Source organism: Barbus barbus, assembly GCF_936440315.1.
Source record: "Barbus barbus genome assembly, chromosome: 6".
Classification (NCBI taxonomy): Eukaryota; Metazoa; Chordata; class Actinopteri; order Cypriniformes; family Cyprinidae; genus Barbus; species Barbus barbus.
In genome coordinates this window covers 28,140,819-28,156,148 of record NC_136734.1, presented here as the reverse complement: position 1 = coordinate 28,156,148, position 15,330 = coordinate 28,140,819, and the positions used below count along the sequence as shown (strand labels likewise).

Below are 15,330 nucleotides of genomic sequence, written 5' to 3'. Positions count from 1 at the left end.
CTCACTTTCAAATGTTCAAGAAGTTTCTCCTCTTTTTTTCAAACCAAACATGTTTATTTGTAGTTTTAATAGGGGAATATGTTGTAGGGTTTCATGTACTCAACATCACTTCTTTTATAAAAACTACAGATTAAAGCTTTTAGAAAAACTTAACACAATCACAGAATTACTTTACAAAATTACTGCTATAGGGGGAGATATGAACAACATTATAAGAATATATCAAGGAGTGCACATGCTTGTGAATAGCTTTTTGCTTCTTCAAAGGCAATATTGAGTCAATATAATGCTTCACTTCAATAAAAAAGCATGTGAAAATTTACATTTATGAAAAAAAGTTAAATAAACATGGACTTGTTTATCTTTGGAGTTTACTAAAATACCTAAAAGAGCATCTATTCACTCTAAAATAAAATTTACATCAGTATTTCCAACAATAACGTCAACTGTTAACGTCAACACTTCCTCTGTTTCTCAGTGGCATTACCCCCCAGGAAGTGACATCATTTTTGTGAGAAGGCAACAGCACAAATATCTATAAGTATGGCTTGACATTGGCTGCATCCGAAAACCTAGGCAGCTGACTTGGCTCGCTGCCTTATAAGGCAATGACTTTTCAGGAACCTGATTAAACGGGCAGGCTTCTGAGGCAGCACAAGGGTTTAATGATATACAACAAAATAGAACAAGTTTTGGTGATAACTAAATTAATATTTAATTACTATAATACTGATTTCTCGCTAGAAATAAGATCAAAAATGCCTAGTGTTTTACATCATATTTTAATATATAAATTTGTAATGTTAGGAAAAAATGCAATGATGCACATGTCTGTCTTAATGAGTGAGTCATTGAGTCATTCATTTAAGCCTGAGACATGCTGCACAATTTTCGGCTGTCCCAGATGAAAGACTGGCATCGCGAAGCAATCATGGCGAATCAGAAATCACCACGATTGTTTCACGATGCCAGTCTTTCGTCTGGGATGGGTTTTAAACAATTCGTTCAGATGGCTAATTCATTCAAGAATGAAGCAAGTGCCTGTCTTTATGAATGGATTATTGAATCATTGACTCACCCAATTCATTCAAAAATGCTGAATCATTCAGTAACAAAACACCAATGTGTGTTGCTCAGAGACGCACGACTGTACTGTGACAACATTGACAACATATAAAATACAAAGTGGCTAGTGGGAGTCAAGTGTTACACGCCACTGCAGAAATCAGGTCAGCGGGTATATCCTCAGTATCAGAGTATCATATCCTTTATTATTCAGAGGTCACAAAATTGTGCAAAAAGGGACCTCTGAGTAATAAATGATATAAGCCTTTTGGGCTAAATTTGGATAAGTGCGGATCTCCTTTGTATTATGACCATTCTTTATAGAAATACTTCCATAACTGATGCCTCAACCATACTAATTAACATTCATTATTCATTTTTTAAAATATATTCAGTTCAATCACTTGCTCTGAACACGAGCAGGTCACTTCACAAACCCTTTGATCTCAGCTACACTGTAAAAAGTGATAAGTTGACTTAACTTAAAAAAATTGAGGGAACCTGTTGCTTATATATGCTATATGCTACCTACTTATTATTATAAGTAAATAATCATTTAAAAAAAAATTGACAATTCACTTAACTTAATTTTTTAAATTATTAATTACTTGATCATTTTAAGGCAAGGGGTTTCCTCAATTTTTTTTAAGTTAAGTCAACTTATCACTTTTTGGAGTGGGCACACCTTCAAATTTATAAAACCTTGCACCTTTCTTTTTACCAGATGGTTTTTAGAATAAAACACAACTTAATAAATAGAAATTGCCTGACATACCTTATCAGCCTTGAAACAACATTCAATGCATATCCAACTTCGTATAGACACACTCTCACAGGAAGGTATTACTAGTGTGTCATCATCACTTCACTGTGAAGTTCAACCCACTAACAGGATATTTTTGCTTTACCTCATAACAGTCAGACCAGTCAGCATGCATTTACACCTACATTTTCAGTTTGAAACATCTGTCAAAAACACATGCTTCTCATAGGATAAGGATGCAGGCTCATGAATGAATATGGTGCACAGATGAAGTGCTATTTTAATATAATTAAGATTTGTTTATAGTTTTTTATTGATAGTTTTCATTAGTTTTTACTTTTATATTTTCTGTTTTTATTTTAATTTTTTTGTTAAAGTTCTAGATATTTTTGTATGTTTTGTTGTCATTTTTATCATTTTTGGTCTGTATCTGTATAGTTTTTATTATTTGTTTTTCAAGTTTTATTTCAGTTATTTTTATTTAAAGTGTGAAACGTTTCCTTCATTTTTTTCTCAGTTAACATTTATTCACACACACATATAGACGTATATCTGAAATGAGGAAGCAAAGTTCTCAGAATTGTCTTCTTCTTTTTCATGTCTCAGTCACATTTCCTTGGCTAAATAAACATTTAGGCTAAACTAATCTGTTTTATAGCCTATTACATTAACAACGTAATCAATATTGTATTTATTAATGCCATGCCCATGTATGAATCTAAAGGAAAGGACATGACGAGTGGCCAAGACCCATACTCAGAATTTGTGCTCTGCATTTAACCCATCCAAGTGCACACACACACACAGCAGTGAGTAGTGAACACACACCCGGAGCAGTGGGCAGCCATTGTATACTGCGGTGCCTGGGGAGCAGTTGGGGGTTCGGTGCCTTGCTCAAGGGCACCTCAGTCGTGGTATTGAAGGTGGAGAGAGCGCTGGACATTCACTACCCCCACCTACAATCCTTGCCGGACCTGAGACTCGAACCCACGACCTTTGGGTTACAAGTCTGTCACTCTATCCATTAGGCCTCGACTGCCCCACAAAATTTCCTTCCTATAGAATCTCATCAAGTTAGTGTTTTTAAGCATTTTACATTTATTACAAAATAATAACTCAAGGCAGTAACAATTTAACAATATATTTTAGTTGTGAACTTACGCTCAGCTATTCTTTTTAATAATTAACTATTTTGGAATTTTTCGGTCTTCTTCAGTCGTCAAAGCTCAGGAAACGGTCAAAGACACATAGCCAAACATAATCAGTCATACCAATCATATAATGATGGAGGCATTGCCTCCTCTCACTTGATTTCCCCCCATTCATTCTCAGTCACCCCCTACCCCCAATTAAACTCGCTGCAATGCCTTAGGGCAGGGGTCTTCATCTAAAATGGCTTGAGGTCCAGTAATGTACCCTCCCCACCAGCCGAGGTCCAAACAATTATATATAAAAAAACAATTGATTATTTTTGCCAGGCCAGGGTATATGCAGGATATTTAAGCTTAATTTCAAGACCTGCACAAAGATACAGTGGTGTGAAAAAGTGTTGACCCTCTTCCTGATTTTTTATTTTTTTTGCATGCTTGTCACACTTTAATGTTTCAGATCATCAAACAAATTTAAATATTAATCAAAGATAACAAGTAAACACAACATGCAGTTTTTGAGTGAAGTTTTTTATTATGAAGGGAAAACTAAATCCAAACCCACATGGCCCTGTGTGAAAAAGTGCTTGCCCCCTAAACCTAATAACTGGTTGGGCCACCCTTAGCAGCAACAACTGCAATCAAGCGTTTGCGATAACTTGCAATGAGTCTGTTACAGCGCTGTGGAGGAATTACAGCCCACTCATCTTGGCAGAATTGTTGTAATTCAGCCACATTGGAGGGTTTTTGAGCATGAACCGCCTTTTTAAAGGTCATGCCACAGCATCTCAATAGGATTCAGATCAGGACTTTGACTAGGCCACTCCAAAGTCTTCATTTTGTTTTTCTTCATCCATTCAGAGGTGGATTTGCTGGTGTGTTTTGGATCATTGTCCTGCTTCAGAACCCATGTTCGCTTCAGCTTGAGGTCACGAACAGATGGCCGGACATTGTCCTTCGGGATTTTTTGGTAGACAGCTGAATTCATGGTTCCATTTATCACAGCAAGTCTTCCAGGTCCTGAAGCAGCAAAACAGCCCCAGACCATCACACTACCACCACCATATTTTACTGCTGGTATGATACTCTTTTTCTGAAACGCTGTGTTACTTTTACGCCAGATGTAATGGGACACACACCTTCCAAAAAGTTCAACTTTTGTCTCGTCAGTCCACAGAGTATTTTCCCAAAAGTCTTGGGGATCATCAAGATGTTTTCTGGCAAAACTGAGACGAGCCTTTTTGTTCTTTTTGCTCAGCAGCGGTTTTCGTCTTGGAGCTCTGCCATGCAGGCCATTTTTGCCCAGTCTCTTTCTTATGGTGGAGTCATGAACACTGACCTTAACTGAGGCAAGTGAGGCCTGCAGTTCTTTAGATGTTGTTGTGGGGTCTTTTGTGACCTCTTGGATGAGTCGTCGCTGTGCTCTTGGGGTAATTTTGGTCAGCCGGCCACTCCTGGGAAGGTTCACCACTGTTCCATGTTTTCTCCATTTGTGGATAATGGCTCTCACTGTGGTTCGCTGGAGTCCCAAAGCTTTAGAAATGGCTTTATAACCTTTTCCAGACGGATAGATCTCAATTACTTTCTTTCGCATTTGTTCCTGAATTTCTTTGGATCTCAACATGATGTGTAGCTTTTGAGGATCTTTTGGTCTACTTCACTTTGTCAGGCAGATCCTATTTAAGTGATTTCTTGATTGCGAACAGGTATGGCAGTAATCAGGCCTGAGTGTGGCTAGAGAAACTGAACTCAGGTTTACTTGTGTTATCTTTGATTAATATTTAAATTTGTTTGATGATCTGAAACATTAAAGTGTGACAAACATGCAAAAAAATTAAAATCAGGAAGGGGGCCAACACCTTTTCACACCACTGTAAAATAAGTAAATAAAAAAATGAATGTAAAAAGCATGATTTACAGTTCAGATGCAGGTTTTCACAAAAACAATCAAGTATTATATTAATTAAATAACATGTAAATATATTTTACTGCCTTAATTGTTTACATTTTATAACACATTATCTTCTTGTCGATCAACCAGTTCACATTTACAACTCTCGTGTTTGCTGCTTAAAATCATGGGTTGTTTTCACATTGGTCTTTGACAACAGCAGACATACAGGTCCTTCTCAAAAGATTTTCATTATTTTCTGTAATGTACTGATAAACATTAGACTTTCATATATTTTAGATTCATTACACACAACTGAAGTAGTTCAAGCCTTTTATTGTTTTAATATTGATGATTTTGGCATACAGCTCATGAAAACTCAAAAAATTTGCATATTTCATCCGACCAATAAAAGAAAAGTGTTTTTAATACAAAAAAAGTCAAGATTAAAAGATTGAACAATATGAAGAATTTAAACGCATTTACACAGCAAGATGAAACGATCGATCCATGAAAGAGGAAAACTTATTTTACCATATAAGTGCAAATAAAATTTGTAAAGTTTATAATATTTATAGATATAACAGCACTTAAAAATCTAAGCTCATATGTAGTCATGTTTACAGCTATTGATTCTAAAACGTATTTATATTGCATATTATCTATAGGTTTATATTAATTTAAAAATAAAAGTTTAATAATTACTATTAAATTAACCTGGCTTGTGAAATGGATTAAGGGTATAATAATATATAAATAATAATAAAAACAATCATCTCTAAAAATCAGAAGATTTTTTCTTTAAAAACGTTTTATGTAGCATTCTATAATTTGGAGTAAGAGAAACTGGAGGAGTGGCTTTATTGCATCAGAGATGCGTCACTTTGCTTGGAAATTTGATTGGTTAAATAAAGATGAAGTCAGGGTCCAAGTGCAGGGAAGGCTCTTTTAATTGAAACAAAAAGGCCAACACGGCACAAAAAAACAAATCAGAAAAGGACTGGGATACAAAACGGCAGCACAGTGCATGTATCCCAGACCAGAGCAAACACTAGAAACAAAACCACTACCACACATTTACAAATAACAATTCAAACAATAAATAACGCAACCAGGAGTGGTGAGAGAAGGGAGACTATGGCTGTGTCCAAATTCAGAATCTGCATCCTTCGGAGTACTCATTTGAAGGATGTTACGTCACAGCGCCGCGACGAAGGCTGTCCAAATTCGTAGGATCCTTCAAATGCGGCCCACAAATACGTCCTCCTTTTCCCCGAATTGGAAGGATGGGTGTGGTGGATCCTTTCCCGTCCTACCTATCCCATAATTCTTTTCGGCAGAGCGTAATGGCGGACGAAGCAAGCGGTAGCGGAGTGGGAGAGGAGTTTCTCTGACAAAACAAGCTAAAGTTTATGCTTCGGCTCAATGAATTTGTAGGAGAAATTAGTAGAATACTTAAAAACAAATAAAAATAGGCTATAATGGCTTACCTGGATGTGACTGTCTTGTAGTCTGATATAAAAAACTCTCCGACAACGAGCAAAGAAAGTATTTAATTTATTTAATTGCTTTATTTCTTCCAAAATAATTAAAATGAGGAGAATAACTCTTTGTTTGTCCATTTTCCCGCTTCTTGCTTGGGCTGTCACGGTTGCTAGGCGACAGGATATGAGCAACGGGTAAGGGAGGGAACTGAAAGAAGGGTAGGCTGTCCAAATTCACAAACACCGACTTCCGGGTTTTGCGGACGTCGGAGGATCCCTCCTCCTTCAACCGGGTAGGAAGGATCCTAAGGAGGATGCAGACCCTGAATTTGGACACAGCCATAGTCTGTGGCAATGGGGAACAGGTGCGGGTGTAATGACTGTAATAATGTGACAGGTGTGTGTAATGTGGGAGCTGAGTGGAGTTAGGGGAATGAAGTCCGGGAGGAAGGGACATGGTGACCTCTGGTGGAGAAAGGCAGAACTGCAGGGCCCGGACTCATGACAATACAGGGCTCCAGACTGTTTTGTGACCGATTTTTCTGCCGGTGCGAGTAAATTTTGTGAGCACTAGCACAACCACCACATTGCCCCAGCTCATAAGCGCTGCTATTTCTGTTGCATATGAGAAACATCAAACAGCAAGCAAAAGCTAGTGAAACCACATACTCGTTTGAGCTGTGCAGCACGGACCGTTTATCAGCTCGGATCAGTGCAGAGCAAACAAACTTCTCCGAGCTCAGAACAGGTTTACTCGGGAAGCAGTGTTGATTTCGTGTTACTGTACAGTGCTCAGAGCTCTAGTGAGAAGCATTCAAATTCTGCACAGAAATCTGTTATAAACAAGTCAAACAGCGCTGACATATAACCAGAAGTAACGCTAACTATAACCATGGTGTTGTGGCAGAAATAGTTGAATTTCATTACATAATGCATCTCAGGGTTTGTACAAACTTTTGAGAGAGAAATTCAAGCATATCTAAGTATTTCACACAACTATTTACAGCACTTTAAAACTCTAAAAAGCATACAATTAAAATGTTATTTTTAAAGGGATGACCAAAATATACTTTGTGGTAAACAAACACATTTGTAAAATAAAAAAAAGGGGGCATCAAATTACCACTATAACACTTATATAGGCTTATTAGTCATTCATTTCTACTTTTTACTTTATATTTTGAAATGATAAAATCACTATTATAAAATTGTAAGTAATCAAGAAAACAAATTTTGTAAACGTTTGATGTTTTGTATATGAAGAAAGAAAATTCACAAAGTGCCTTGATAAACAAACTTCTCTGACTGAATCACACAAAGCAAGAGAGCTCCTTTTATAATCACTGAAGTTGTTGGTCAGTTCCATATAATACTACAGAAGAATAATGGTACATTTAATAAGCGCAGAATGTTAATTTTCTATATAAAACTTACATTTTGCATGTTACTGTTGTTAATAAAAGTATTTTAAAAGTATAAAAAATGTTGTGCTATAACTCAAGCTCAGTGCTTTACTGTCACATGTGCATTACCAAAAAATAAATGTGTAATATTACTAGTAACTACACTTATTAATGCAAAACTATAATAATTTTATGATTTAATTATCTTTATTTTTAATACCGCCCACCCACCACCCCAAGCGCTACCAAATCTGCTTCTGGCGTCACCATCTGTAGAACTGAGTGGCGCTGGTGCCACTGCTCTCAAAAGTTAGTCTGGAGCCCTGCTATACATGCAAATGTGGTACAATTAAAATTACTATGCAAGTACTAAAAAAAAAAGTCAGTTGCTGAAATGTTAAAAGGATAGTACATAAGAACCGCACCAAAACGGTGACTCTAAAATGGTTATAAAAGCCAAACCAAATATAAATACTGAGAATGTGTTTGACATTCAAAAAAAAAAAGAACTTACACAGCAAAAGATGCAGTGACCTGTGACTGAATGGCCTTTGGTTTTATTTAGCTGTGATTGACACACAAACAAAAGGGAAGAAAAGATAATAGCATCACTGAATATGAGTCAAATATTGCATAATTCTGTACAAATGAAAGTGTACTCATTCTTCATGAGTGATTATTAACTAATCAGTATGTCAGGGGTTCTCAACTCTGGCCCTCAAGGTCCACTGTCATACAGTCTCAATCAGCTTCACAGTTCGCTAGGTTGTGAATTAATATATTGTGCACATAAATTCAGGCACTGGTAAGGACAGTGTCACGGTGCACACACGAGGGAGGAACCAGGAACACGCAGACGAGGATATAACTTCAAATAATAGTCTTTACTTAACATCAACAAGGCAGGGCAGGACATGGCAAGGCAGACAAGGACATCACACACCGGGGTTAACGAGTAGACCAGACGAAGTTTAACTGAACAGACAGGACTATAAATAAACAGGTAAATCATAGATAACGAGACAAACACGGCTAGACAAGAATTAACTAATGATTACATCAGACAAGGACAGGAAACAAACCAAATAAGGAAACACAAGGGGCAGGAACACATGACACACACGACAGTTCCCTGACAGACAGTGGCTCACTACACACTGGTGACTATTTTCGTCCTCATTGTAGAACATCACTACTGACATTTATGCACAACAGTAAAACTGATATTTTTTTTATGCTATTTTTTTATGATAAATACTTTGTTACATGTATGTGCAAGATTTCAGTCATAAATAAATATTTGCTAGATTAGACATTACCTATCTAGTAATGTATGTTTATGCTGAAATATAATATTGGTTTGTGTTTTAAAATCTATCACGTGTCATTTTGTAGCGAATTATCTCTTAAGTTTTGAGCTACAGAACTTCCTATAAGGGAACATAGTGAGCATCGATGCTTCCTGGTTTTCACAGCTTTTTTAGGGAGCAAACTAAATTTTGTGATTGAGACAGCCCTTAACCACTGACTACTGAGCAAGGGACCTGAGAGATTCACACCCAGAGTTTAGGTCCACACCTGATCACGCTCACCTGTTTGTGACTTTATAGTTAGTAAAACTGAAGAACTTAATTAGTTTGTTCATGTGCACTGCACTAGGTTGGAGCAAAACTCTGCATGTAAGTGGACCTTGAGAGACAATGTTGAGATCTCCTAACATGACAATTCAGAGAGGCAGGATGACTTCAAGATTGATGACTGGTGTCCAGTCCTGGGCATGGAGGACCAACGTTCTGCAGAGTTTCTGGTGATACTTGATCAAATGCTCAGGTCTGCTTAATTGGGGTTGGAGCTAAAACAAACTAAAAAAAAAGGAGAAAGAAGACAAGATAAAGTTAAAAATGATGATTCATAAACATGCACAACTTCTGAAAATGCGCAAAGATGAGAAGAAAGCAATGTGTTTAATGAGAACTTTCAACCCACTGAAAAATAAGAAGCAATATTAAGTCACGGATGCATTTTTATTTATTCTTGTTATTCTTATTATTATTAAGTTATAATTACCTTTTGGTTTATTGATGATTTTCAGTCTCTGAAATAGAAACGTTCTATCAGTTATGGATGGCATCATACATACATCATATGTAACGATATTTAATAGGAGATCTAACACCATGTCTACACCGGACGGCACAACAAAATACAACCTATAATTATACGATGATATCTACACTGGATGCGGCGCAACACAACAAATCCCTGAGTGTAAACTGATGCCTCGTTCTATTTATGACGTACTGACACAAAGTTCAGATGATTTTCAATGGTCCCTTTCTCGCGTCCAGTGTAGACACGGTGTGAGAGAGTGTAGCTTGGGTATAGAGAATGGGAATCTACGTCATTATGCATTGCATTCTGGATATACAATACAAATCACCAGAGGAAAAGATGACTATTTACATTCATATTTTTAAGAGCTTCTGGCATTTTATTAGAATAAATGAATGAATATTCGAATCCCTTGTGTTATTAAAGATTGTGGTCAGTTATTTATGTTTTTGAAATAAGTCTCTTTATGTTCACCAAGAAAACGGCATTTATTTGATCATAAATAAAAACTAATGTTGTGAAATATTATTATTTAAAATAACTTTTTTCTATGTGAATATATTGTCAAATGTCATTTATTCTTGTTTTCGCAAAGCATGATTTCTGAAGGATCATGGGACACTGAAGACAGGCATAATGATGCTGAAAATTCAGCTTTGATCACTTTTTAAAACATACTGAAATAGAAAATAGTTATAAAAAATGGTAATTTCACAATATTACTGTTTTACTGTATTTTAATCAAATAAATGCAGCAGTAGTGAGCATAAAAGACTTCTTTCAAATACATGACAAATCTGACCCTTAAACTTTAGGCAATGTTTGAGGTATTACTTACTGGTTCATAATGTCTAGAGATGTTCTTCGACAGGAGATACACTCGTGCACAGCCGTCAGCGTGGAAGAATCTAGGAACATAAACAATCTGTCAACAATTTATTATACAATACCAGGTTTATTTAAACTATAGCAGAGGTGAAATGCAGAAAAGAAAAATAATAATTTACAGAATATACAATTTAATAACAGAATGTACATTTTTAGGTTTACTTATTTAGTAATGCTCTTACAGTGTTACTTATGTTTGGACATCAAAACCCTTTTAAAATAACTAACAAGCAAACACACACACACACACACACACACAATTTTGCAAAAGAAAATCAGAGATGCATGGTGATAAAGGCAAAATATATTGTGAAAGATGCATATAAAGTTATTTAAGCTTTCTCAGATCACCAGTGTTTTCTATTTCTCTGTCAGCAGCTCCCTTCAGAAATTTTAAAATCAGGAACTTCTCCTGTGTCATAGAGGGGGTTTTCTGACACTTTTGAAATCACAGAACAAGTGGTCTCAATATGTGTTTAAAGATCAAAATCTGTTTCACTTGTATTTACTATTTGTGGAATTTTAGAGACTAAACTTTGGCTCGCGCCCATTAAAGCACGTAGAAGTCACGCAGAATGTATGTAAATATAATATAGTATAATATAATATAATAGCTTTAGAAAAGGTAAACGTGGTGTATAACAATGAAAAAATAACAATGAAAAAACATTGATTAAAAACTAAGGCGAATATGTTTTCGTACACATTTGTACATGTACCATGAACAATTTTTAAACTTTGTTTTATGTATTTTTAAAATATATTTTCAAAATATATTTAATGCAGGACTTGAAGGCGCCGGCGCGATCACATTTTCCCCTAATAACAGTGGAAACAATCTCAAATACACCATCATTTTTCCTCACATAGATAAGAGTATAACATTCTACACCGTAAAGGGTCGACTTTTATTTGTGTACACTCACACTATCAACAAAATGCAGTACACTAGTTTAATAGCCTAAATAATAAAAATAACTCCTTACTGTTTTTCAAGACAGTCATTAATTTTGATGGTGCTTTGCGGCTTGCGCTTGAACACAGAATAGGCTAGCGATCTAGTAACGGGGCAGGCAACCACAATTTCAATCCAGTCTTCCTTTGTTCTATAACTCTTCCAGCTTCTACTGCCGTGAAGCTCTTGACAGTCGCGGTATAGCATGATCTCGTGTTGTTTCTGACCAGCGCAGTACAGCTATATGGCAAGAAAATCGGCCATTACGATTGTACTGTAGGCTACAATGTTCTCAATGTAGTAGTAGTAGTAGTAGTAGATTATATAAGAAGAAGAAGAATATAATAATACAATTATTACAACTTCATTTTTAAAGGAATAATCACACTATTGTTATTGTAAACCTCTGTCAAACCACTGTCAAAATTGAAAATCATTTGATTACATTTTAAAAGATTATATTGTCCATGTGTTATGTTTGTAATAAATTATATACACAGAAAAAATAAAACAACATAAAATTTCTGAAATAAGTCAAACATTCCATATGGATACTGTATATTATTTTTTAATTTTTAATAACATTTTTCATTAATAAAATTAAAGACTTATAAATTCAACTTATCAGACATGTTTTAAGATTACTGATCGATAACATTTAATTAACCCATTAAATTGGAATCCAGGAAAATTTAAAACGGAAGTTCCTATGGCATTTAAGAGTACAAATTATATTCTTAATCACTGTTTTAATTATGAAAATGTTCTTGGCTGTAAGGGGTCCCTGGCCCCAAAACGTTTGAGAACCCCTAAAATCATTTGAGAACCCCAAAATCATTTAAAGGATTTGAATTACAGAAATGTGATTAGTATTATGTGTATGCCAGATTGAAAAGATGAGTCTTAATCTAAATTTAAACTGATAGTGTTTGTCTGCCTCCTGAACAGAGGAAGACTGTTGCAGAAATAGAAAAAGAGTTATTTTTTATATTTTAGGTATTATCAAATGGCCAGAGTTTGAGATCGCAACTAAACCATTCAGGGCTTCATAAGTAATCAACAAGATTTTAAAAATGTATACAATGTTTAATAGGGAGGCAGTGCAGTGCTGATATAACTGGGCAAATTTGGTCATACTTCCTTGTTGAAGTATTTGTAAAGACATAACATGAAAATACATTCATTTGTAATATAGCCTATTCATTACACTGCAACCATATACAGATTACAATTATATACTTACTCATTCTTATAAACAAATAAACAAAACATTACAGTATTATGAAAAAACACCAACAATATTATGACACACCATCAATAAAAAACAGCTTCAAATGGTCCTTTAGGTTGATATTTGTATACTAGAGGATATATAGTAGATAGTGGGTTAGTGTTTCTGTAGCAATGCTTATTCTAGCAGTAAGTGTATACATGCCATGCAGTGCATCAACAAAATCAGCATTTAACTTGAAAGAAAGCAAGGTCCATACAGGTCCAATTTTCAGGATAATCTTCAGAGTTTGGATTAGGAGTTAAAAGTCCACCCTCATACTGGCATGCATTTTTGTGGAAGTGGTGTATATGTAACAGTGCTGATGTATTTCAGACTTGATTAACAATTGCTCAATCTTTAATACCTGTGTACAATTTATGGGCAGCATTTTCCTATGCACATCAGTTTATTGGTTGTGATCTGGGGACCTTATTGGTGTCAGGCAACAGTGTTATAATGCCTCATTTTGCACTGACCTGGGTCATTTGCCATCCACTTCATTTTAATATTGCATCCCAATAACAAATAGATGATCGGGCTGGTAAAAGCGTGGGCTGTGGCCAGTGCAGTAGCTGCTGGAAGTCCATAATTTAACATAGTTGAACCCAGGCTGTCATTTACAGTGGCTTGAAGCATGGTTAAGAAGATTTGAGGGCCCCAGAACACAAAGAAGGCAATCTTTATAGCACAGATGATCTGTGCCTGCTTCTTGCTGGACGTTCTATGAGCTGATGTCAAACAGCTGAGAAACATTATCAAAGCTGGAACAAGAATCCCAAAGAGAAATCTCATGATAACGACTGCCTTCAGCCTTGCAATACCGCCTTGAGTTGTTTTCAGTTTGTCCAAGTCATAATCATCAATGCACTGAGAAGATCGGACCTCTCTGGAAAACAGCGAAGGACATGCCAAGACTGCTGCAATGGTCCAGGAGAATGAAATCAGAATGATGTTACAATTCTTGCAATTTTTGAAGCACTCACTTTTTGAAAAAGCAGAACTAATGCTCCAGAGACTCAGCATGGCTGCTGTGGAGTACATACTGCTGTAGGTGATATAGGATGACAGCTTGCAGCTTGCATTTCCGTATTTCCATTCGAAGTTATTGTAAGCATAGAGGAGCTGAAAAACAATAAATGCACTGGAGACTAAGTGTGTTACAGCCAAACCCGTAATCCAAGTGGCAACCGTCTGAGATTTCTTGTTTTTCAGGCAACTGATGACAACGATGATAAAGTTGAGGGTGACACCGAGGATCAAGACAACAGAATATGTAATTAAGTAGATCATCCTGATCTCATGTTGGTTCAGCATGGTTATGTTTCCTGATACATTATTTAGGGTTTTTACTGGTTGAATGTGTCGAAGTTCTGTAATGAAATCATCATAGTCCGTGTTATTGTCTTCTCCAGGCATTGTGTAAAGCCTGAAACAAAAACAAAAAAATTGATTATTATTTTACTGTGAATAATATGCTGCCTAGAAAGGGGTGTGTTCTGTTCATTTCGTTTTGTTGTGGCCACACAAAAATAGTTATGAAAATGTGATATCTTCGTATGTCCATAATATGCAAATATATCATCACATTCATGTCACATAACCTTCCTGGACACTAGAATATAATATTATTCTTAAAGGAACAGTGCAGACAAAAAACTTTACAGAAGTGGTCATTATCAACTTTTTTAATCGAAAAGAGCTCTATGTTTATTCTTCAAACTTCTTATTTTGAGCCCAACAGAAAACTAAACACCATGCTTAGGGAAGAAATTACACAATTTTTAATTTTGAGTGAACTGTCCTTTTCAGGAGGGAAACAAGGCTTCTCTTTGCAAGCAATGCACCAGCGAATGCATGGAATGCGGTCTTGTTCTAAACTATATTAAAGCATAAACAACTGATATTAGAGATTTCTTATGTTACAGACAATGACATTGAAATCTGACACTATCATCAGTGATGAACGCATTTAAACACCTTACATTATAATCAGTGCAAAACATTAATACAGACACTCAGATATCACAGAAACAAAAAATCTTAATATTATAAATGAAGAATGAATCTCAAAAACAAAAACAGAATTAAAGTGAAAATTTTCTGTAAAACAACTGCATGTTTGTTTTCTTGTACATTTTTGCACACATAATTTACATCTGCGTGTCTTGCAGAAACTTTCTACAATTTACATTATAATCCCTTACTTGGTTCAAATGCTTTGTGCATATTTTCTGCAAAATCCTCTTACCTTTGGCTGCAAAACAGCAGAGTGAATAAAGTCAGAAATCTGTCTATCTGCGAGAACGGTGTACCGAGTATGAAAGTAACATGACATTGAATATTTAAGC

At 35.7% G+C, this 15,330-nt stretch overlaps 1 protein-coding gene across 1 annotated transcript; it reads right to left on the bottom strand.

Moving 5' to 3' along the window:
- Positions 1–8,274: 8,274 nt before the first annotated feature.
- Positions 8,275–15,330, bottom strand: LOC306871961 (chemerin-like receptor 1). The gene is made up of 5 exons (XM_079420250.1): positions 15,231–15,330; positions 13,459–14,408; positions 10,705–10,774; positions 9,822–9,849; positions 8,275–9,616 (listed from the first exon to the last, which is right to left on the bottom strand). The coding sequence occupies exons 2-4, from the start codon at positions 14,396–14,398 to the stop codon at positions 9,843–9,845; spliced, it is 1,017 nt and encodes a 338-aa protein (XP_079276376.1). The 5' UTR covers positions 14,399–14,408; positions 15,231–15,330; the 3' UTR covers positions 8,275–9,616; positions 9,822–9,842.